The 22,807-nt window shown below is 48.8% G+C and overlaps 1 protein-coding gene across 6 annotated transcripts in view; it reads left to right on the top strand.

The window, feature by feature from the left end:
* The window catches only part of kif21b (kinesin family member 21B), a 46,283-nt gene that overhangs the window by 9,018 nt on the left and 14,458 nt on the right, over positions 1-22,807 (top strand). For 4 of the 6 annotated variants that reach the window (XM_035520187.1, XM_027023060.2, XM_035520186.1 and 1 more), the window contains exons 2-26: positions 6,266-6,488; positions 6,717-6,899; positions 7,620-7,769; positions 8,271-8,405; positions 8,642-8,833; positions 9,364-9,479; positions 10,195-10,390; positions 12,264-12,453; positions 12,637-12,700; positions 12,850-13,077; positions 14,104-14,236; positions 14,595-14,733; positions 14,901-15,089; positions 15,207-15,406; positions 15,730-15,837; positions 16,777-17,084; positions 17,468-17,621; positions 17,822-18,022; positions 18,127-18,228; positions 18,385-18,550; positions 18,819-18,879; positions 18,973-19,021; positions 19,307-19,512; positions 19,637-19,711; positions 19,894-20,007. In XM_035520187.1, the coding sequence (XP_035376080.1) occupies positions 6,266-6,488; positions 6,717-6,899; positions 7,620-7,769; positions 8,271-8,405; positions 8,642-8,833; positions 9,364-9,479; positions 10,195-10,390; positions 12,264-12,453; positions 12,637-12,700; positions 12,850-13,077; positions 14,104-14,236; positions 14,595-14,733; positions 14,901-15,089; positions 15,207-15,406; positions 15,730-15,837; positions 16,777-17,084; positions 17,468-17,621; positions 17,822-18,022; positions 18,127-18,228; positions 18,385-18,550; positions 18,819-18,879; positions 18,973-19,021; positions 19,307-19,512; positions 19,637-19,711; positions 19,894-20,007 (3,882 nt within the window). Of the gene's footprint in view, positions 1-6,265; positions 6,489-6,716; positions 6,900-7,619; positions 7,770-8,270; positions 8,406-8,641; positions 8,834-9,363; positions 9,480-10,194; positions 10,391-12,263; positions 12,454-12,636; positions 12,701-12,849; positions 13,078-14,103; positions 14,237-14,594; positions 14,734-14,900; positions 15,090-15,206; positions 15,407-15,729; positions 15,838-16,776; positions 17,085-17,467; positions 17,622-17,821; positions 18,023-18,126; positions 18,229-18,384; positions 18,551-18,818; positions 18,880-18,972; positions 19,022-19,306; positions 19,513-19,636; positions 19,712-19,893; positions 20,008-21,617; positions 21,814-22,807 lie in introns of all 6 variants that reach the window. The other 2 variants (XM_035520188.1, XM_035520185.1) reach the window with 2 other exon arrangements.

Here is a 22,807-nt window from a genome sequence, read left to right as displayed (position 1 = left end):
TGTCTCCTGTTACTTTGGGAGTCATCGGTAGCTCCAGTGGCTGTGTTTGGAGGGTGTGGCCGGTGTCCCAGTCTAGGCCGTGAGGGCAGCTCACACACGTGTTTCTTCTTCAGCATCCAGAAAGAAACCGTCACGTCCCCTGTTGCTCTGCTGACAGTTAAAGCACTTTATGGCCTGGTGCCCTCGTCTGAGTGCAGTCACATGGCAAGCAGGTTCTAGACTTCCCTCCTACCTTCAGACACTCGATACGTTCACGCCATCACGTTCCAGTGCATTGCAAGCTTAATATATCACATTTGTATACTTTATTAGCACCATTCAAACAATATATATATATAAAAAAAAAAAAACCTGTAGAGTTGTTTTCTTTGCCATTATTGGGCAGTTATGATGTGATGTGTAAGTTAATGGCCCTGGCATGGCTAGTGTCCCCCGCTGCCCACCGTAGTGCACGCTACCAGATTACTGAACTGTGCTTCACTTTGTGCAGCTGGTAACACTGGCTGAGTAAAGTACAGCCTGACTGGCCTTGACTTCAGAGACACAGCCAAGAACGAAAGGCCTGCCTCACTGTCCTCCACGGGCGCCGTGCCCAAAAAGCGCCAGGATTGATCGGCTGCTTGTGCATCGGAGCGGTGTTTGTGTTGGTGTGTGTGTATGAGTGAGAGCGCAGTAGCTTTTCTATGATCCTGGTCAAAACGTCACGCCTTGGAGCAGTTACAGTAACACACTGTACACACCGGCATACAGACTCACAGTGTCTTAACAGGACGTGTAAGTTCATTTTAATGATTGGGATCTGTGCGCACGCTCGCGCACGTGTGTGCACGTGTGACTCTGCATGCTCTTATTAGTAATGTGAAGCTTTCCCATGGAGCACAGTGGCTACGCTCCATCATAGTTCTATGCGAGAGGAAAGCAGGTTGGTTTCTACGGTTTCAACAGAAACCCAAATAAAAATAAAATGCCTTTGATCTGCACGTGGAACTCTGTGGAAAGGGAATGAACAGCCTGCTCAGACCTAGATGCCGAGGCCTGGAGCTCCGAGGCGTGGAGCGTCTAAGGGGAACCGTGGGCCGTATGCAAATCGTCCCCTTCGCTGTGCAAATCGGCGGCGGGTGAAACGCCGATAACAAACTGGGCGCAAGCGGCCAAGAGAGCTGGCACCATGCGACCGGCTGGCAATTTCAGAAGGGTAAGTGAGGACGGCGTAGGAGGCAGGTGGATGGTGTTGTGGAGAAACGCGATCGCCATCTCTCCTCCCCACCCCCACACCAGCCCGTTATATATTCTGTGTCGTGATGGGGAATGTTGTGATTTATTTATTCCAAATGTTTTCCTGGTGGGAAATCGTGGATAGGATATGGCCGTGTCTCGCACCCTCAAAGCGTGTGTGTGAGAACATCCTCACACAAGCACGAGGAGGGTGGGAGGGCTGGTCTCCCTGTCTGGTGTCCGTGTTTGTTGGCCTGTCAGCACCTCCGCGGTGTGCCCAGCAGCACAGTCCTGCGGTCCTGCTGGTCCTGCTGAGCGATGAAGGTCCCGCCGGCAGTCGGATCCCGCTGTAGATGCGGCTGAGGCGATATCATCGCCATTGTCTGGTGCGATGTTCATCTGTGTGTGTGTGTGTGTGTGTGTGTGTGTGGGACAGGGTACAGCAAGGCCAGACTGTGGCTGGCAGTGCATGTTTACCTTTTATTAGGGACCAAATGGCTCCCTTTTAAAAAAATAATAAAACAAAAGCGCAAAAGGTCAGAGAGGTGAATTTGAGGATTGGGTTTAGGTGCAGGCTTGGCATTTTATAGTTACAATAAGACAATGGAAACACGTCACCTAAATAGGAATAGAAGAGTGTGTGTGTGTGTGTGTGTGTGTGTGTGTGTGTGTGTGTGGAGGCGGGGCTGCAGAGACTCCCAGATCAGGAGGTGCTGGCCTGTATGAAGTCTGGGTGCTCAGGCTCGGAGCGTTTTCCTTGGCAGACGTACACACACGTACACACACCCCTCTCCTCAGTCCTTTGTCGCTTCCTGAGTCTGTTTTTAAAGAGGTGCTCTTGTGTGTGATCACCCAGTGCAGAGAGAGAGAGAGAGAGAGAGAGAACAGGATAGGGAAGAGGAAACAGAACAAGACAGTCAGCGCTAAACAGATGCAGAGAGAGAGAGAAAGGCAATAACTAGTCAAATGAATGAAAAGGTGAAGAACAAAAGGCTTTTAAAATGAGTGTCTGAGTGTATTTTTGTATGAGAGTGTGTGTGCGTGTGCGTGTGTGTGTGTGTGCATGCATATTCATGTATGTGCAAGATAGAAGGACTGTGTGACTCATGACTGTTCCAGTGAAAGGAAATGAATGAGGTCCATTTCCTGTGCTGCAGCCCCTCCCTCCTGAACTACTGATCTTTTTTTTCTTTGTTGGGGGTTGGGCTAAGGGTGGAGCTAGGGCAGGGGAGGAGCTATGGCATGGGGAGGAGCTAGGGCAGGGGTGGAGCTAGGGCAGGGGTGGAGCTAGGGTGCCAAAGGAGTGATGAGACAAACTCACTTTGCATCTTGATTACAGCTCTGCTTATACTGGGCACGTTCCAGTATAAGGCAAACCAGCGTACTGTCAAAGGCCGTGTGCGTGCGTGTGTGTGTCACACGCGTCTCTCGTCATGATCTGCGATGATGATCTGTGTGGAAATAAGGATGTGATCTCTGTCTCTTTCTCTGAACTCGTCCATGACTGAGGAGGATTCTTTCTGGGTGTCTGGGCGACCCAGAACTCTGATGGGTTTAACATGTGCCCTTAATCTCAGTTCCGCATTAGATTACACCAGAGATCTGCACCGTGCCCAGAAAGACAGCCATGCATAACATAACATACTAACTTTTTAATAATTTAACTCCTATTCTGTACACCAGAGAGCTGCTTCTGCTGGATTTTATGACCATACTATTGTGGTTCAGTTGTATTGAACGGCCTGCTAAATCTCCTGTCAGGACTACTGTCTCTCATCTGGCTTTTGGCTTAGTTTGAGTGGGCGGAGCCCTTTATAGTTCTTCCCCTCCCCCTTCTGGAGTGGGAGGTACTGATTCAAGGACATAGACTCAGTTCAGCCATCTTTGGCCTCTGTGCATGTTAATGGTACTGTGTGTGTGGGTGTTTGATTAGGGGAAAAAGATTAGAATTGTTCCTCTGTGTGTATGTGTGGGTGTGGTTTTTACACTCTGATCATGCCTGTATTTAATTTGAATTTAAATTCTAAAAGCTTTGTTTTAATCTGGGGACACACTGATCCAACTATAGGCCATGGAACAGTGCCAGGATGTTGGAGCACCTTGGTGACCAACCATCCTTTGTATTCGGTGCGGTGTGTTCCATGCCTTTGCCTGTTGTTGCTCCTCGTCAGTGCTATTTTGTGCATGTTGATTGGCCGTAGGCGACGAGGGAGGCTTTTCTGATTGGCTCTTCGGTCTAAATTTGAAATGAGATAACATGATGTATAAACTCGGTAAACCGAAATGCGACCAGAAAACAGTTTTTTTTTTTGGTCACATTTCGGTTTGGTCTGCTGAGGCAGTGTGCTATGGCAACACCATGTTTTGCTATGTGTAAGGTAGTTTTCTTGTGCTAACTGTAGAGAATGTAAAATATTTGCCATATGCCATCTTTATTGATGGAAGAATCTCAAGAACTCCCTGCTAAACAAAGACTTCCTGGCGTGGGAGAGCCGTGTAAGTGTTTATGCAGAAGTACAACGTACACGTTTGTACAAGCTCTAGACTCTTTGGTGTGTTCAAGCGTGAAGAGATACTCTTAAAACATCATCTAACAACAGTGTGGTTCTCATAGTCTGTGGGCTAACATTTAAAATGCATCGTATTTTGTAAGTCAGTTTTCAAAACTTCACTTCAGGGGGAAATGTTATTGTTTTTTTTTTTCTTTCTTTCTTTTTCTCCCTTTGAGTGTGATTTGAGCAGGAAGCTCAACTCAACTCTGTGGTTTCCATGGCAGCACTGCACCGTTAGTCAGCTCACAACAAGGAAGTGGTGAAAATTGCAGCCTGCAGGCCAGAAATGCAGAAGGAGTGAACTGATGACACACTAGCTGTTATTTTATTTCCTCACACGCACGAACACACACAAGCACGCATACACACATGCACATGTAATATGTCTGACAGTCTGGCTCATTTAAAGGTGTTTATATTTGGAACTTAATCCTCATGAATAATTACAGTTTGATAATGAGATAGATAGCAATGGCTTTTCCTTAATCAGAACCTTTATTGGCCTCCCCCGAGACTTTCTCACAAAAAGCATATATTGAGCTAAATTATCAAGGAATCTTTGTATAAATTTTCCAAGATCTTTTGTATCATACTTCCAGCCAATTAGCAGCCTCACTAGATTAACAGATTAGAACCAGAGGAGTGGGAAGAAGTTACCATTCCCATTTGTTCTGAGATCGGTTTGGTCCAACATGCCATGCAGGTTTTAATTAGCCTCTGGGTAGAGGAAGCTGTTCTGGGATCAGCTCCCAGAAAGCTCAGAGTTCAGAAGGAAGGATCACGTTCATTCCAATTGATTTCGGCTGTCTGAGGCAGGCGGTGTGGGTGTCTGAGTGTCCAGAGCGGGGGGTTTATTTTTAGTTGCCGTTGTAGCTGGTGGAGTGAGTGTTGCGTGGGGTGTTTGTGGTCCAGATCAATGTCCTTTCCGAGGCTGGGGGTGGTGTGATGGACAGGCCTTGGACTGGGAGCCGGGCAGGCGGGTGGGGGGGGGGGGGGGCGTCTCATGGGCTTGTTAGGGAGTAGGAGGATGTTTGTGAATGGGTGTGTGTGAAGCGGTGGGAGTCTGGGCTACTCTCTGGGGTTTGGGAATGTGGGCATGTGTGTGCCTGTGCACGTGTGCAAATTGATTATTTGTGGCTGTTTTGTTTCCTGTGGCATTAGGTCAGTTTGACAATCTCTTAAGCTCTGTAATGGAGCGCTTGAGTTTTTCTGTTGTGATTGTGTGTTTTGTGGGGTTTTTTCAGTGCGTGCGTGCGCGCGCGTGCGTGTATGTGTGTGTGTGTGTGTGTGTGTGTATATGTGTGTGTGTGTGTGTATATGTGTGTGTGTGTGTGTGTGTGTGTGTATATATGTATGTGTGTGTGTGTCTATATGTGTGTGTATATGTGTGTGTGTGTGTGTGTGTGTGTGTGTGTGTGTGTGTGTGTGCTTTGTCTGAGCATCCCCTCCCATGCATTTACAGCCCTATAAAGCAGAGCTGCTGTCAGTGCAATATAGACACACTACTTATTCCACTCATGCGAAAAAGCTATAACTCACTCTAATAGCAAGTTCTTCTTTAATATCAGATAAAATATAATAACTTTAATCGCCTCCATCTTGGCCATTTTATTATATATTTGTCATGCCAAGGTGTCTTTAGAAAGTTCTTTTTAATCTTTTATCTTATTAATGAAGATATTATTATCTAATAATAGTAATATACTGTACCAGGAAAACAGTGGCCGCTGGCACCGATTCTCGGAGCGCTGGTCGCCTGGGAACAAAACTGCTGAAGTCTCGTGTGTGGGGAGGTGTGGGGACTTTGATTGTGTGGATTCTTTTAACATGTGCTTGTCCATCGTGTCACTGTACGGTCAGCACGCGTGTCCCGTCTCATGTTTTTATCCAAGCCTGATGGTCATTTTCCTTTCTGTTGAAGTCATTACATCACTTCTGCTGCAGGCCCGAGGCCATAAACCACAGTACAGGCACCTTTAGTCCTCAGGGTGCAGTGTTTTCATGCGCGTGTGTGTGCGCGCGTGCATGTGTGTTTTCTTTGTAGATGCATGTGTGTGCATGGTGTGTGCTTGCACTCAGCTCCAGGCTGCAGACCCCTATGGTGCTGTAGGGGACAGTGCTATATCCAAACCCCCCCCAACACACACTTAGAAGGGGCTCTGGCCTCCTGCTACCGAAAACTGCCCTAAAACACTAAAATAACCCAGATGGCATCATGCCATCTCCCTGGTCATCATTTTTTCAGCTTTGCATAAGATGATTTTTATTTCAAATTAGTTTGACATTTCTGAAGCCAAGTGCTGAACTTTTTTATTATTATTTTTTTATTATTTTAATGGAAACATTACATACAGTTAAAAGAATATAAATAAAATAATTGGAGTGATGGAAAGTGGAAGGTGTTTAAAGTGTTTGTGGGGTTTGTCTTTGAAACATATCCGTGTGAAGACGTACCCTGTTCCGGCCGGCAGTAATGAACACGTCTGCGTTTGTGGTAGGATCCGGCCGCAGATGGCAAAGGAGAAGATCGAGGGCTGCCACATCTGCACATCAGTGACCCCCGGGGAGCCCCAGGTGCTTCTGGGGAAAGACAAGGCGTTCACGTACGATTTTGTGTTCGACATAGACACCGAACAGCAGCAGATCTACAACGCTTGCGTGCACAGGCTCATTGAGGGCTGCTTCGAGGGTTACAATGCTACAGTCTTTGCCTATGGGCAGGTGAGGTGTATATACACACACACACACACACACACACACACACACACACAAGTTTTAAAGCATTTATTTGTAGAAAATGATCAAAATACCAAAAGAATACAGGGCTTTCAGACCTCAAATAATGCAAAGAGAACATGTTCATATTCATTGTTATACAAGGCAATACTAATGTTTTAACTCTGAATCAGAAAGCAATATTTGTGCCTGGCCTCTCTCTTCTGGCGCTAGACCGGCTCGGGGAAGACGTACACCATGGGCACGGGCTTTGATGTGAACGTGGGCGCCGACGAGCAGGGTATCATCCCGCGCGCCGTCCGCCAGCTCTTCCAGGGCGTCCAGCAGCGCCAGCGGGAGGCGCAGGAGGCCGGCGTGGCCCCGCCAGAGTTCAAAGTCAGCGCCCAGTTCCTGGAGGTGAGGGCATGCGTTAGGTGCGCGTGCGTAGCGCAGCCCGCAGCGTTGACGATGCGAACTGATCGTCATCACATCGCCCACCGGGCTGCAGTGATGGGCACGTCCAGTGCAGATGACGGTACAGCACAGCTGAAAGCTGTGTGATCTGCGTGGTAATGGTGTGTGCGGGGCTGATCGTGGGACAGGAGTTTTTCTCTCTGATGCTGCCTGTCTCAGCGTGACGGGGGGGGGGATTCTCCAAAGCGCCCGTAATTGAATGGGCTCTCCCCGGTGTCAGCCTTATTCTTTCAGAGGGAGCTTCTGTCAGACTCTCTCTCCAACTCACCACACACACACACACACACACACACACACACACACACACACACACATACTTTTCTCTAAGTGTGTTTCTTTTGTCCTGTCACTTTTTCTGGCACATCTTCCGCTCCCTGCCTTTCTTTAACTGTCTCTTCTTCGTTCTCCCTCTGACAGAGACACACACACACCACACACGCACACATACATACCTGCTTGTGCAGGCACACACACAGACACACACGCACTGTGTTTATTCAGCTGAGGTCAGCATGGTTATCAGTATTTATCATCGTCACTGTGTCACTAGCTCTCTGTGTGCTTCATGGGACCCAAAGGCTAGCCTCTTGTTCTCTGGCCTTTTGTCCTCATTGACCTTTGGTCAGCAGCAGGTCAGAGTGCGTGTGTGTGTTTCCCCTGCAGCTCTATAACGAGGAGATCCTGGACCTATTTGACAGCGCGCGTGACCCCGAAGCCCGCGGCAGGAAGTCCAACATAAAGATCCATGAAGACAGCAGTGGAGGAATCTGCACATCAGGCGTGACATCTCGCCTCGTCGCCTCGGAGGAAGAGGTCAGACGCACTCGCCATTCAGACTTTAAAATCCTGTGTTGAATAGTTCGGTCGTACGGTATTGTCTAAAGTTGATTAAAAAAATTTTTTTAAACGTTCCTTCCTTGCATCTTATTCTTTTTTTTAATCTCTTTGTAAAGCACTTTGTGAATTTTTTTTAAAAAATTGCTACTTTTAATAAAAGATATCATTTATTTTTGTGTATGCGCGCGTGCGCGTGTGGGTGGGTGTGTGAAGCTGCTCAGATTTCATTGATTAGGTATATTTAGGTGGGCCTGATGCCAAGTGACTTTGGATGTATTGGATAAAACAGCAAGTTTATATTTGCCTGAGAGAATTGATGAGATACTTAATGATGTATTAATTATTAATGAATAGAGTTTATGTACCCACAGCTCACTGTATGAGTAGATTTCCCATCCGCACTCTCACACTCACAGGTTCGGGCTCACACTTCCTCTGCGTGTGTGTGTGTGTGTGTGTGTGTGTGTGTGTCCTCAGCTGTTGCAGTGTCTGAAGCTGGGTGCTCTGTCCCGCACCACGGCCAGCACGCAGATGAACGCCCAGAGCTCTCGCTCCCACGCCATCTTCACCGTGCACCTGTGCCAGATGAGGGTGTGCACCCAGCCGCAGCCGGTATGAGCCGGCCGCCTTCATTCACGAGCCTGAGGGCGCGGCAGTGCCGTGCCGGTAACGGGCGTGCGCTGGCCACGGGCTGTGTAAGGAGCAGACCGTGCGCCTGCTCTCGTCACAGTTCCCATCCTCCTCTACAGAGAGTTTTGAGAGCGTTACTTACTGTAACGTTGCCTGGAGTGACCAGTAAGTGACCTGGAGAATCTGACCTGCTCCTGGTCTTCTCTCTCTGCTCGAAGGCAAGCAGGACGGTGAATGGGGGCGGAGACAGAGACCGGAGCGGGGCCGCGGACGGCTCCGTCGCCCAGCCCGAGTACGAGACCCTCACGGCCAAGTTCCACTTCGTGGACCTCGCCGGATCGGAGAGGCTGAAGCGCACGGGTGCCACAGGGGAGCGCGCACGCGAGGGCATCTCCATCAACTGCGGCCTGGTACGTGCCCCTGGCCTCTGCGGGATAGACCCGCAGGCTTCTAGCGCCAACCTCACCTCTAGCGCCAACTCCTCAGGTTATATAATGCAGCAATCTTACATTGTCAGGACTTTTTTTATTTTATTTTATGTTTTTGAATCGTTGATTAATCCTTAAGGTGCGATCAGCACTTTTCAGTGATGCGACGATGCTTAGGCCAGCTCTGGGATTGTTCTGGTCGTCATGCCGTCAGACATGGCGGATAGGGTACAGGTAATTGCGCCGTGAGCAGAGAAACTACAGCGAGCTAAGATTTCCTGTCATGGAACAGAACCAGGCAGAGCTTTTCTTTCTGTATGTCAGTTGATCTATGGCAAGTGGTGCTGTTGAAAAGAGTTTAATCTCACTTATGTAACAGTGAGCAGGGAATGTGATGGAGTGTGTGTGTGTGTGTGTGTGTGTGTGTGTGTGTGTGTGTGTGTGTGTGTGTGTGTGTGTGTGTGTGTGTGTGTGTGTGTGTGTGTGTGTGTGTGTGTGTGTGTGTGTGGCAGCTGGCTCTGGGGAATGTGATCAGTGCACTGGGAGATCAGAGTAAGAAAGCTGGCCATGTGCCGTACAGAGACTCCAAACTTACTCGCCTTCTACAGGACTCACTGGGGGGAAACAGGTAATCTTCCGCAATGACCATTGAGCATGTTCTACACACACACACACACACACACACACACACACACACACAGATGAGCTCTAGTTTCTAATGTAACGTGTGGTTGAGCATGTTGATACTGTACTACTGTCCACAAGGAAGGCTTTGTTGCTTCGCCATCTCGACAGAAGGTTAATGCATGCAGGCATTGCAGTTAATTACTTTGACTGTGTGTGTGTGTGCGTGCGCATGCATACGTGCGTACGCACATGTGTGACTTCAGGGTGCAGATATTTATCCCACAGTGCAGGCTGGCCACACACAACACATGTTTGTGATTTGGGCTATGAGGGGGCATTCAGAATTAAACATGAAGGGTCTGTAGACACAGATCCTCCTTTCACACAGCCTGGAGTGTGCAAATCTGTCCTGGGAGAGAGAGGGAGAGAGAGAGAGGGAGAGAGAGAGAGGGAGAGAGAGAGAGGGGGAGAGAGAGAGGGGGAGAGCGAGAGAGGGAGAGAGCGAGAGAGGGAGAGAGAGAGGGGGAGAGAGAGGGAGAGAGAGAGAGGGAGAGAGAGAGAGGGAGAGGGAGAGAGAGAGGGGGAGAGAGAGAGAGAGAGAGAGAGAGAGATTGTGTGCACATCAAACATCAATGTGTGCTTTTGGCTATGAGATGTTTCAGTAGCAGTGATTTAAACGTTAACCTTCTCCCCTCCTCTTGTGGCCCCTCCCCAAGTCGGACGGTCATGATCGCCTGCGTCAGCCCCTCGGACCGCGACTTCATGGAGACGCTGAACACTCTGAAGTACGCCAACCGTGCCCGCAACATCAAGAACAAGGTGGTGGTGAACCAGGACAAGACCAGCCAGCAGATCAGCGCCCTGCGCGCTGAGATCGCCCGCCTGCAGATGGAGCTCGTGGAGTACAAAGCGGTGAGGGAGACCGCCACGATGAAGGACACGTCAGCCAGCCAGCCACGCTAACCACGCCTTGCTAGCGCTCGGCTGGAGTTGGCCACGATAGCGGGTTTGGTTGAAGTGTTGTCTTCTGTGATAAGATTAATGAGAGAGATGGGTTATGTTAATGAGGGAGATGGGTTATGTTAATGAGGGAGATGGGTTATGTTAATGAGGGAGATGGGCTTTATTAATGAGGGAGATGGGCTGTATTAATGAGGGAGATGGGCTGTATTAATGAGGGAGATGGGCTGTATTAATGAGGGAGATGGGCTGTATTAATGAGGGCGATGGGCTGTATTAATGAGGGCGATGGGCTGTATTAATGAGGGCGATGGGCTGTATTAATGAGGGCGATGGGCTGTATTAATGAGTGATGGGCTGTATTAATGAGAGATGAGTTATATTAATGAGAGCGATGGGCTGTATTAATGAGTGATGGGCTGTATTAATGAGTGATGGGCTATATTAATGAGGGCGATGGGCTATATTAATGAGAGATGAGTTATATTAATGAGAGCGATGGGCTGTATTAATGAGTGATGGGCTGTATTAATGAGTGATGGGCTATATTAATGAGGGAGATGGGCTGTATTAATGAGGGAGATGGGCTGTATTAATGAGAGCGATGGGCTGTATTAATGAGAGCGATGGGCTGTATTAATGAGAGCGATGGGCTGTATTAATGAGGGCGATGGGCTGTATTAATGAGCGATGGGCTGTATTAATGAGGGCGATGGGCTGTATTAATGAGTGATGGGCTGTATTAATGAGTGATGGGCTGTATTAATGAGTGATGGGCTGTATTAATGAGTGATGGGCTGTATTAATGAGGGCGATGGGCTGTATTAATGAGTGATGGGCTGTATTAATGAGGGCGATGGGCTGTATTAATGAGTGATGGGCTGTATTAATGAGTGATGGGCTGTATTAATGAGTGATGGGCTGTATTAATGAGGGCAATGGGCTGTATTAATGAGAGCGATGGGCTGTATTAATGAGCGATGGGCTGTATTAATGAGTGATGGGCTGTATTAATGAGGGCGATGGGCTGTATTAATGAGAGCGATGGGCTGTATTAATGAGTGATGGGCTGTATTAATGAGGGCGATGGGCTGTATTAATGAGTGATGGGCTATATTAATGAGTGGTGGGTTATATTTGAAGTCTTCTATCCAACATCTGGCACTACAGATAATATTGTTAACTTCTGTAGTTTGCCTGCCCATTGTCTGAGTGTGTGTGTGAGTGTGTGGACAGGATCTAGAGTGTCAGGTCAGTTGGCACTGTTTTCAAAGAAGCGAAGAAAGCAGGAAGAAGTCCTGCTTATTTCCTTTACCATGTGAAATTGAGGCACAATTCAACAGAGACTTCAGACGTAATTTGTCCATCAAAATAACAGCTGTTGTCCAGCAATATTGTCCATGTGCGGTGGTCTTGATTAGAAACGGCATTAATCTGGACTACCGAGCAAAACCTCCTCGAGGGGTTGGATGTTGCTCCTAATTCTCTCCTCGATTCTTTCCTCCTTTGTGTGTGCAAGGTCATAGGTCGTGGAGGGGGTTGGGTTGTTTTTGTAAGAGGCCTGATTAGCAGCGTGTGGCTGCATGGGGCCTCGCTTCAGTGCAAGGCCCCTGGAGAGCAGCAGAAACTGAGCACCACGGCCCTGTGGTGACCTGGACGAGGAGCCTGGGTGTAGCGTTAGCGGTTAGCGCTTTGACATTACTGAGGCAGTACTGAGAGCTAGGAGCTCAACAGAGCAGGGGTGATGGAGTGTGTGATAACTGACAGCTTCAGAGGGGCTTTACGTCTACTTGGAATCACTCACACGTTGTGTCTCTCTCTCTAGGGGAAGCGCGTAGCTAGCGAGGACGGCTCGGAGGGCTTCAGTGACCTGTTCCAGGAGAACACCATGCTACAGAGGGAGAATGACACCCTGCGCATGCGTGTGAAGGCCATGCAGGAGACCATCGACCACCTCAACACCAGAGTTACGCAGCTCCTCACCAACGAGATCAACCTGCTTCTCACCAAGACAGGTCCGGCAGAGAGACGCGCGCGCGCACACATGCACACACACGCGCGGTGCTGAGCTGCGTTTGTTGCATCGGTTCTTCATGTCGCAGAGAACAAAGAAGATACGATGTGGATTGCGTCAAAGGCTTACTGACCTTGCCCACTACGTGAGCCTCCGGTGGATAAATCTCATGCTTTATTTTCAGGGGAGACAAACGAAGAGATTGGTAATCTGATCCAAAACTACATCAGAGAGATTGAAGAACTCAGGTGAGAATGTGTCCTTGGTCTTTACATTTTAATGTATTATTTCCTTTTGTTCTACCTATAGTAACGCAGGACAGTAATATCAGTTCTATCCATAATGTTTGTCTTGAAGTCTTTCTCGATCAATCTCTCTCTTCCTCTCACTCCGTCAGGTCTAAGCTTTTGGAGAGCGAGGCCATGAACGAGTCTTTGAGACGCAGCCTGTCCCGCCTCTCCACCCGCTCTGCTTACCCCGCCGCCTCCCACGCGGCGCTTCCCGGACACTCCCTGGGTTCCTCCCCCTCGGTCTCCATGGAGACCGAGATCACGGACGTGATTCGTCGAGCCAAGCTGGACATCGAAAGGCTGAAGAAGAAGGAGAGAAACCAGAGAAGGAAGAGGTAGGCACAGGTTTACTACGCTTGATGAAGTAACAGTTGCTTCCATAAAGGCATAATCATTTGTATGGCATATATTATGACGCATAATGACACGATATTATGATGGTGTTTAGAGACAAGTCGCAGTGTGCCGCATTTTGCTGTCTTATTTTTGCTGGCACGTGCCCTGTGTCTAGTTTCGGCCATAAAATGCGCCGCCTTTAGATTTATCACACACATTTGTGTGCGGGCATTTGAGAACGTGTACGAGACTGCCATTAAGGCACAAGGACTAGAAACTTGCACAGACTCAGCTACCCCCATAACTCTCTCTGTAGGGAGAGCGCCGGGATGACCTTCGCTGTCCGCGAGCGAGGTCACTAATTTGGCTCTAATGGGGAAGGGCTCTCCATAATGGATAAGCTCTCTGATCCTTGCAGCTCCTGCAGTTATTGTAGGTCTCGCACTGCCACCCCGGTTTGTGTCCCTCTGGTCCAATCAAATGCGTATAAGAATTCTGATTGCTCAAGTTTGCTGGAGTTATAAACCATACGCTGGAGTTGCGCGTTAAGCGATACGCATCACCCCATGCACTTGGTTAGTTGTGAGTGTGTCCTGTTAAGACCTATCCACAAGGTGTTAGGAACAGCCTAATTCTACGTCGTTCCCAGATCAGTTCAGAGTTTTCAGTGTCCACAGTATCCATATTTCTACCAAACATTTCCACTTGATGCACATCCACAGTAGGTTAAAGACGCTGTACACCGAGTGTCAGTTGTGTTTCATGAGTTAGTCTGATGTTGCTGGCGGTTTATTCGTTGGTCTGGTGGTGATCGTTTCTGGTTACGTGTTTGGACGTTTGCGCTACCCAGGATTCCACACTAGAGTAATTACAAAGCGTCCGCTTTTCATTTAAACGTTGGGGAGAGAATCTGCATATCGCTCTTGGGGACGTGGGTGGCTGTACTCCGTCGTTCTGGGCGACGGTGCGTTCCGCTGCTGGAGGCACGGGGTTTGACTTGCCGGCCTTTTCCTCCTCGTGTGCAGCCCGGAGAAGGAGAAGGGTCTGAAGAAGAGAGCCAAGCTCCACGCCACCGAGAACGGGCAGAACGGCGCCGGCGGCGAGGCCACTATGGCCAGAGAGAACAGAGACGACGACTCCGACAACGAACCCGAGGAAGTCAGTGCGGCCTTGACTAAACGCTCCTTCCAGGGCTCTTGGATGAACTGTTCGGTTATGACTTGTTCAAGATGGCATCTTAGTGAACTTTGCCTCTTCTGACAAGCATTTAAATAACTTTCCTCACAAACATTGTAAAGTTTCCTGAGCAGTTTAAACATAAACCTTGTTCATTAAGAAAGGTATTGGATATTTGACCAATTTATTCTCTGTTTATTAGTTATTTGACTAATTTGTTCTCTGCTTATTGGTTATTTTACTAATTTATTCTCTGCTTATTGGTTATTTGACTAATTTATTCTCTGCTTATTGGTTATTTGACTAATTTATTCCATGTTTATTGCTCATCCTTGTTTAGGATTCCATGTACCCTCTCCCTGAGGAGGAAAGTGGCTGTGATGAAGACGAAGAGGACGAAGAAGAGGAGATCAGGGAGGAAGAAGAGTTTGAGAGCGACGAGAGCCTGGTGGATTCAGACTCGGACTCGGACGAAAAAGGTTCGGGGAAGCTTCCTTTTACAAAAACTCGACATCACCCTTAACACCCACCAAGACACACGCTTTAAAACGGCCAATCGAAGAAAGCCGGCACTTTAGCAAACCGCACCCCGGCTCTCGGGTGTCTGTTCTTCTGGCCCCCCCCCCCCCACCCCTCCCGACCCCAGCCAACTTGCAGGCGGACCTCGCAGACCTGACGTGTGAGATCGAGATCAAGCAGAGGTTGATCGACGAGCTGGAGAGCAGCCAGCGGCGCCTGCTGACGCTCAAGCTCCAGTACGAGGAGAAGCTCGTCCTTCTGCAGAACAAGATCCGCCACACCCAGCTGGAGCGAGACCGCGTTCTGCAGAACCTCAGTGAGCAGACCGCCGTGCTCTTTAAGAGTCTTTAGGCGTAGTTCCCTCAAACAGCAGATAGCCGCGGCTCGGCTTCCGCAGGCGTTTTGACAAGCCTCCTGTGTGGTGTGACGCCAGTGTCCATGGAGAACTACACGGAGGAGAAGGCCAGCAGGATCAAGGCCGAGTACGAGAAACGTCTGAAGGAGATGAACAGGGATCTGGCGAAGCTTCAGGCTGCGCAGAAGGAGCACGCTCGGCTGCTGAAGAACCAGGGCCGCTACGAGCGCGAGCTGAAGAAACTGCAGGCCGAGGTGACGGAGATGAAGAAAGCCAAGGTAGAGTGGCGACGAGCGACGTGTGGCGCGGTGCTGCCCCCTAGGGGCGAAACGTAGATGTTGACGTGAACACGCAAGTTACCATAAGACAGCTAAGTGAACTTTGCATAATGTATGCTTCTGTAAATGGAGATTAAGTAAACTGACCTTAGTGTTGTCAAACGCCTTCTCAGGTTCTTATCGTTTGTAATGGGCACCTTTCTGAACCGACAAAGCGCCAGCGCTAGTGTGGCGTAATTAAACTGCAGCCCTGGACTGACTCTGACCCACGGATCGGTGTGCCGACCACGTTCTCAACGCGCTGTTTGAACCTCCTGCCACAGGTTGCGCTAATGAAGCAGATGAAGGAGGAGCAGCAGAGGAGGAGGATGATTGAGGCCAAGAGAAACCGAGAGATCGCACAGCTCAAGAAGGAACAGCGTCGGCAAGAGGTTAGTCACGGCTGGGCGAGAAGCGTTCCGGGGTTTTCAGCGTGCCTGCACGGGATTTGCAGCTTGCCAGTTCACTCCAGTTTATTTGTGTGGCACTTCACACGTGTGTTTTGGTGTCACACCATCATCTGGTATTCATTATGGTTTTTTTTTGTCATCCTGTAACGTCCTTTTCTGCACGTTGGCCCATATTAATCAGGCGTAATCAAATCTATATGGAAAACAAACACGTGCAAATTTCAACTGAGTTTTGTTATTCCTTAATTTGTGTTTGATGTTTTTGGGCAAATGTGTGGTATTTGCATGTGGTATGAATGTCTGAAGATTTGAATATCTGCAAATTTGATTGTAACAGTTTAAACAACCAGAGAACTGGTTTGAGTTCGAGATAATCATCTAATCAACATCACTGATATCAATGTTATGAAAAAAAATGGGGAAATTAAAAATAATAATGTGCACCTGAATCATTGTACTAAAACAGTAGACATTTCTAAATCTTTGTTTTACTGTCACTGGATTTTACAGACCAAGATGTTTATCAGTTTAAATCAACTTAAAACTGCTCTGGAAGATTAAATTCCCCTTGCCCTTTGTTGCCTTACTAGTACTACACCTGCAGGAAAGGCATGTTTAATTTTGAATATTATGCTTATAAAGACAATTAGGGCGTGTTTCTTGCAAATAATATGTAAATGAGGTAACAGGTAACAGTTTTTGGTTGTTTTTTAAAAATTTTCATCTGTTGTATTCAAACCACTGCTTGTTTCGATGTTATACGAAGTTTCGTTAATCAGACCTGGAGTAGTTCGTACATTGTTGACGGCAGTCGCAGCTACTCTGGTTAGTGTGCAGCGTTGGTGAAGAAGGATGCCCGCGTGTGTGTGCGTGTGTGTGTGTGTGTGTGTGTGTGTGCGTGTGCGTGTGCGCGTGTGACAGTATCAGATCCGCGCGCTGGAGTCGCAGAAGCGGCAGCAGGAGCTGGTTCTGCGCAGGAAGACCCAGGAGGTGACCGCGCTGCGCCGCCTCACCAAGCCCATGTCGGAACGCGTGGCGGGCCGCCTGGTCCGCCGCGTGCCCAGCCTGGACTCCGGTGCCGAGCTGTCGGCCGGCACCACCACCAGCACGGCCTCGTCCGAGCCCGAGACCACGCGCACGGTCGCGGGCATTGTGCGCCAGTGGAACGCCAAGCTGAACGGCTACCTGGGAGAGAGCGAGGGATCGGGTGGAGGACCCCATCTGGCCAGGTGCGTTTGGACCCGGGCGGACCACACAGCTACCAGCTTTGTTTTGATTATGATGTTTCATGGGTGAGACTATCGCAGGTGTCGGAGCACGAAGATTGTTGGAAGACGTTGGAGAAACTAGCTACATGAAGGCTCACACAGTTTTCAGATGATTTCGATACAGTCAAGGTTTTCATGCAGTCATTCTGAAGCTCAAAACCCTTTAAATACAGAGCTTGAGTTTTTGACGGCTGCTTCGTTTCCATGTGACAAAATCGAGAGGTGGGGAAGGGGTGTGTCAACAGGCCAAACATCTATCGACAGTAATTACTGTTTGGAAACGTGTGACGGTCCTGTGTTCAGGGACGCTGGGAGTTCTTCTCTAACCGCCCCTCTGCATGCAGTAGCAGGAAGAAGTTCCAGAGGAAGGGGGGGAGCAGCACTTCCTCCAAGACGGCGCGGCAGAAGTGGCAGGCCCTGGAGAGGAGGGTGCTGGACATAGTGATGCAGAGAATGACCATCTCCAACGTGGAGGCTGACATGGACCGTCTCATAAAGGTGCCGCCCGTACACCCTGACACCGATCCTAACTCCAAACACCATGAGTTGCAGCATGGGACAGGACCTTTCCTGGCGCTCGTTCGGTCGTCCAATTTTAGTTTTTCTTTGTTTTTTTTTGTTTTTTTCTCTTTCTTTCCCTCGTTCGCCATCTCTTCGGATTCCGCTCTTGGCTTTTTCTGCCACTCGCTGCCTGTCAGAAACGAGAGGAGCTGTCCGTGCAGCAGGAGGCGCTGTTGCGCAAGCGCGAGAAGCTCCTGAGTGAGGGGCCCCGGGAAGAGGATGACCGGGTCGTCCAGGAGTTGAATGAAGAAATCGAGGTCCTCAACGCCAACATCGATTACATCAACGACAGCCTGTCGGACTGCCAGGCCACCATCGTACAGATCGAGGAGTCCAAAGTTAGTGGACCTTACCTAAATGGCTTGAATTTAGCGGAGCTGGTATCAGAAATGTCTTCCTGTGCTGCCACTATGAGGCCTAAAAGCCTGGGTGTTTCTCGCAGGATGAGCTAGACTCCGTGGACACCTCGGTGGTCATCAGCTCCTGCTCTCTGGCTGAAGCTCGACACCTTCTGGACCACTTCCTGAAGGCTTCCATAGATAAGGTGAGACATTTTTAAATGCGGAGGTAATACGGTGTACTGAGTTCTCCTTTTTTTTTTACCTAGGAGAACATGTACAACTGTGGACTTGAGGAATTGCAGAATGTGATGGATGTGTGCATGTGTCGGGATGGGGGTGTTGGGTGTATGTGAGCTCAGAACTTACAAGTAGCTCAGAAGGAGGCCCAGATTAGGCTGTTGGAGGGTCAGCTGCGTCAGACGGACGTGATTGGCTCATCCCAGAATCACATGATCCTGGACGCGCTGAGGGAGAAGGCCGAGTGTATCCCAGAGCTGCAGGCTCTCATTCACAACGTACAGCAGGGTGAGTTCAAAACGTTCCCAAATGTTCATCATTCCATCCATTCTCTTCCATTTGCCGAGCATGCTGTGTTCGGGTCTCTGAACGAAGTTAACCAAAGCCGGACACCGTCTGGTTTCTGAAGAGGTCTTAAGATGGGTTTTGTTCAGCCACCGTCAAGTGCGTCATCTAGAGTGAAAGGGTTTTGTGTGTGTGTGTGTGTGTGTGTGTGTGTGTGTGTGTGTGTGTGTGTGTGTGTGTGTGTGTGTGTGTGTGTTTCTGTTTGCTACAGAGAACGGCTACGCCAGTACAGATGAGGAGGTGTCAGAGTTCAGTCAGACATCGGAGCCCAGGTCAGGCTCCTGCTGTGATTCCCGCACCTCGTAATGATCATGTATATCACAACTCTCAGCAATTTTACGCATCTGTGCATTTTGTTGTCACAGTTACTCCAACATGAAATCGTCGGCCAGTCAAGATGACTTCAAGCTCAAGGTAAACCTGTGACATTAACAAAAGCAGACAGTTAATTGGTGTTAATTGTAATTGATGCTTAAGACATGAGTCTGATCTTTTTAACTCAACACAGGGCCTTTTTCCATGCCCACTGCGTGTAACAGCGGAATGGCCACTAGATGGCAGGAATGTATAATTCAGCATTTAGTCTAGAAGCTTCCATACAAATACACTGGCAACCTTCTGATTACTAGTCAAGCATCTTAACCACTGCCATCCAAAACTGATCCCTGACCAGCTGTCCTGCCTTGCGTACCACCCCAGGCCGAGCCTCGCATCTCTGGCCAGATGAAGGCCATTTCAGCCGAACACTTGGGCCCCGTCCTGGACTACGCCACTAAGAACATCACCAAGTCCCTGGCCTCCCTGTCCGAGATCCAGGAAAATGGCCTGGGTCTGGCCCTGCGTGAAGCCTACTACCGAGAAGGCACGTCACGCGCCCTTAGCCTGCCTGTCCGAGGACACACGTTGTAAGTAGCAGTCAAATGTCTTCTGCACATTCGAGCACTCCTGGAGTGACACCATAAACGGAAGGAGGTCTGCTCAGAGTGCGCTGGGGGGGGAACGTCATCACCTTCTCTGTGTGCTTCTCAGTCCCAGGCAGTCCAGAGGCTCAGAGGTGTCCCCGTTGACCAGGAGACCATCTTATGACCGAAGCCAATCATACAGGTGACCAACCAACCAACAAATATGCTTGTAAACGATAAACTATGTGAATATAAAACATATTTAATGCGTAAACGATGTCATATTATGTGATGATGGACTTGGTTGCGCATTAGACCTGGTGTTGATGTCTGGGCTGTGCGGCTTGGTGCTGATGTCTGTGTCGTGGTGTCTGCTGTGTGCAGGCCTCCTGAGGTGATGTACACGCCTCCCTCCTCCCCTCCCCTCCGAGCACGCAATGACCGCAACGTTTTCTCACGCCTGACCAGTAATCAGAGCCAAGGGTCTGCGCTGGACAAGTGAGTACCCGATGATCTCTGCACTGAGATGCTGGTTTCAGATGTTCACCTTTGCAGTTCCCCCTCCATCTACTGGTTTTCTTTCCTTCTGTCTGAAGACGGCGTTGCGCTATGGGTAGTTGGTGTGGAAGTGAACTGGGAGTCCGTGTTCTGCGGCTGCCAGTGATGTGAGGGTTCACGTGTCCAGTGTCACACATTCTTAGTCCCGTGACACATTGATAAACTGCTGTATTTATTGGTGTTCCCAATATTTTACGTGATGAAAGGGCACGATGTGTATATACTTCTGTTGCACATTGTTGTTGACCCCAATGTAGTGTTGTAGAACTGTTATGGAAGTGAATGAGAGAGAGAGCGAATTGCATGCACACGGCTGGCGTCTTCTCGGAGTGTATTCACGCGGCTGCAGCTCACGGTGCGTCAGGGCGCCCTGCGTGGCCTGTCATCATGCCAGCGGGGGCGCTGGGATAACGAGGTTGCCCGTTATAGAGTGGCAAACGGGCGGATCAGGGAAGGGCAACCAATTATTCCACCTTGTGGAGATGGCCAGTCCAAGTCTTTGCCCCCGCGTCATTGGATCGGCGGCGCGTGAGATCACGGCGTAGGCCCGACGTGGCCGTTGGACCGGATTCCCCCACGCCGCCTTTGTTGGGTCACGGACCCCACTGCTTCCCTTCTGAGTTTTTGATAGGCCATTGTCACGGTGATTTGATTTTTTTAATTTCTTTTTCTGGTTGGATGAGGTGTGAGGGTGTCGTTTTCTCTCCTGTTTTCTGGTGCTGAACATCTTCGCTTGTGACGTTCCTTGTTTTTTATATGCATATTGAATTTAATACAGGTGTTTTTGTTTTTTTTTGCGTGTGTGTGTGTGTGTGATTAGAACATTTATTCTTTCACATAATCACTTTGTTTGACTCCAGATCATTTAATCTGACTACCATTTTTTGCTAAATCTCAGTGTCACCTGTTACCATAATCCACACTTGGGGTTTTCTTGCGCATTAATGTACATGTCACCTGTCATTCCAACCTGGATGCTGGGCTCCATATATCTTTGCAGTGTGTTCTGTTGCTTTCTCACCACTGTACTTTATTCGTGTCCTTAGGCTCAGTAGATGTCCGTACTCTTGGGTTAGCACAGGAAGGGAAGATGGAATCCAGATAAACGTTTGGTTTTGTGTAGGATTAGTGATGAACGAAGAACCTGGATGTCTCCGTATGAGTAGCCGTGTGTCATCACCGCGGCCGGTGTAAGACGGCAGGGAACAAGAACTAACCTATCAACACATCATACAATGACTCCGCTCTTCCATGGTGTGGGTGTGTGGGTGTGGGTGTGGGTGTGTGTTGATTTACCTTTTCACTCAGTACTGATCACTGGTAGGAGCCTTGAGGCGAACATTGAGTTCTGGTTCAACCAGCTGTCGTTAGCCCCCGTCCAAACTTTGAACAGTCATCTACTCTGCTTTAGTTGCCTTTCATAACAGTTTACACTATGAATGAGTTCAGTGAGGTAGCCCCTCATTCCAGGGGTCACCATGCACTGACTTTTTTTTGACTGAGAAAATGGCCAATTATTGGCGAGAGTCCTTAAGCTCTGGTTTCTGCAGGACTAGCGTTCAGCACATGTGGTCAGAGTCACTCCAGAGATGCGAGGTGGCATGTTGCAGTTCATTGTGGACCGGGGAGCTGTGTGCTGAGAGCAGAACCTGTATCGACAGACCAAATCCACTGATGACTTCAAATAACGCTGAATCCGTTGATGCGATTGGCTGTTGGGTGATACTTCAGTGTTTTGTTCCTCAGGTCAGCCATGTTCTGATTGCCTCACATGCTGTTAAGTCTCACTGTTTTTGTGTCGGCTGTGCTTCCTCTGTAGTTTGTCAGAACAACCTAATGACTGTGAAATGTTTTTTGGTTTTTTTTGGTCTCGTGCTCACTGCCAGGCACCGCGCCACCAGCGTGAACGTCCAGAACAGAACGCAGAATTTGGCTGTAGATTTAGGAATGGTGAGGCCGCAGAAAACCAGGAAATGGCAGGACCGTCAATCTCTTGGAAAAAGAACTGTCAGGCTCTTAGACAAAATGATAAATGCCCTTCCCAGCAGTTAAGACGAAAGTGCTGAAATGTTGTTGTCGTCGTTTTGTTTTGCTGCAAAAACACACCACATCCACAATAATTGTTCTGGAAAACATTTGCTCCCAGTTTCTCTGTTGCCTGCACAACTCTGGCTCTGAGAGATACTTCAGGTTCAAACCTCCCCAGTGACCATTTCAGCATTTTTCAGGCTCATATGCTTCTGTGTTTGGTGATTAGTTGTTTATATCTTTTTAGTTAACTGTTCTGTTCCATTTGATGATTCGTAATTCTTAGCAATAGATCTTGAATGAGCGTATCATGCGTTTATCGCGGTAGTGGAGTTTAATGAAAAGGCAGGAAACCATTTCAAGCACTCGAGTATTTTCAATAAAGTAGTTCACTTTTTAAAATGACAGCTTTGGGAATCTCAGTATAAAATCCTTATTGGAACGGGGCACGGCTTTGTGAAACCGTAGTGCTCTGAAGTGCTTGTAATGGATGTTAGCAGAGCTGGAGCAAATGTTTTGAAGACTGTAGCCCTGAGTAGACTCCTCCACTTCCTGTGATGTTCTCTTTGGACATCGTTTAACCCTCCTTGAGCAACTCTGCATATTCTTTCCTGTTAACTCCGCCCCTGTTTTTCCTGTCCTACTCCTGTCTGCTGCCTGCTTCCTGAGAGGATCCCCGCCCCCTCCCCACAAACCCCTCCCCCTCTCTGTA

This window comes from Electrophorus electricus, chromosome 20, assembly GCF_013358815.1.
Source record: "Electrophorus electricus isolate fEleEle1 chromosome 20, fEleEle1.pri, whole genome shotgun sequence".
In the NCBI taxonomy this organism is placed as follows: domain Eukaryota; kingdom Metazoa; phylum Chordata; class Actinopteri; order Gymnotiformes; family Gymnotidae; genus Electrophorus; species Electrophorus electricus.
This window is presented reverse-complemented; position numbering and strand designations above follow the sequence as displayed.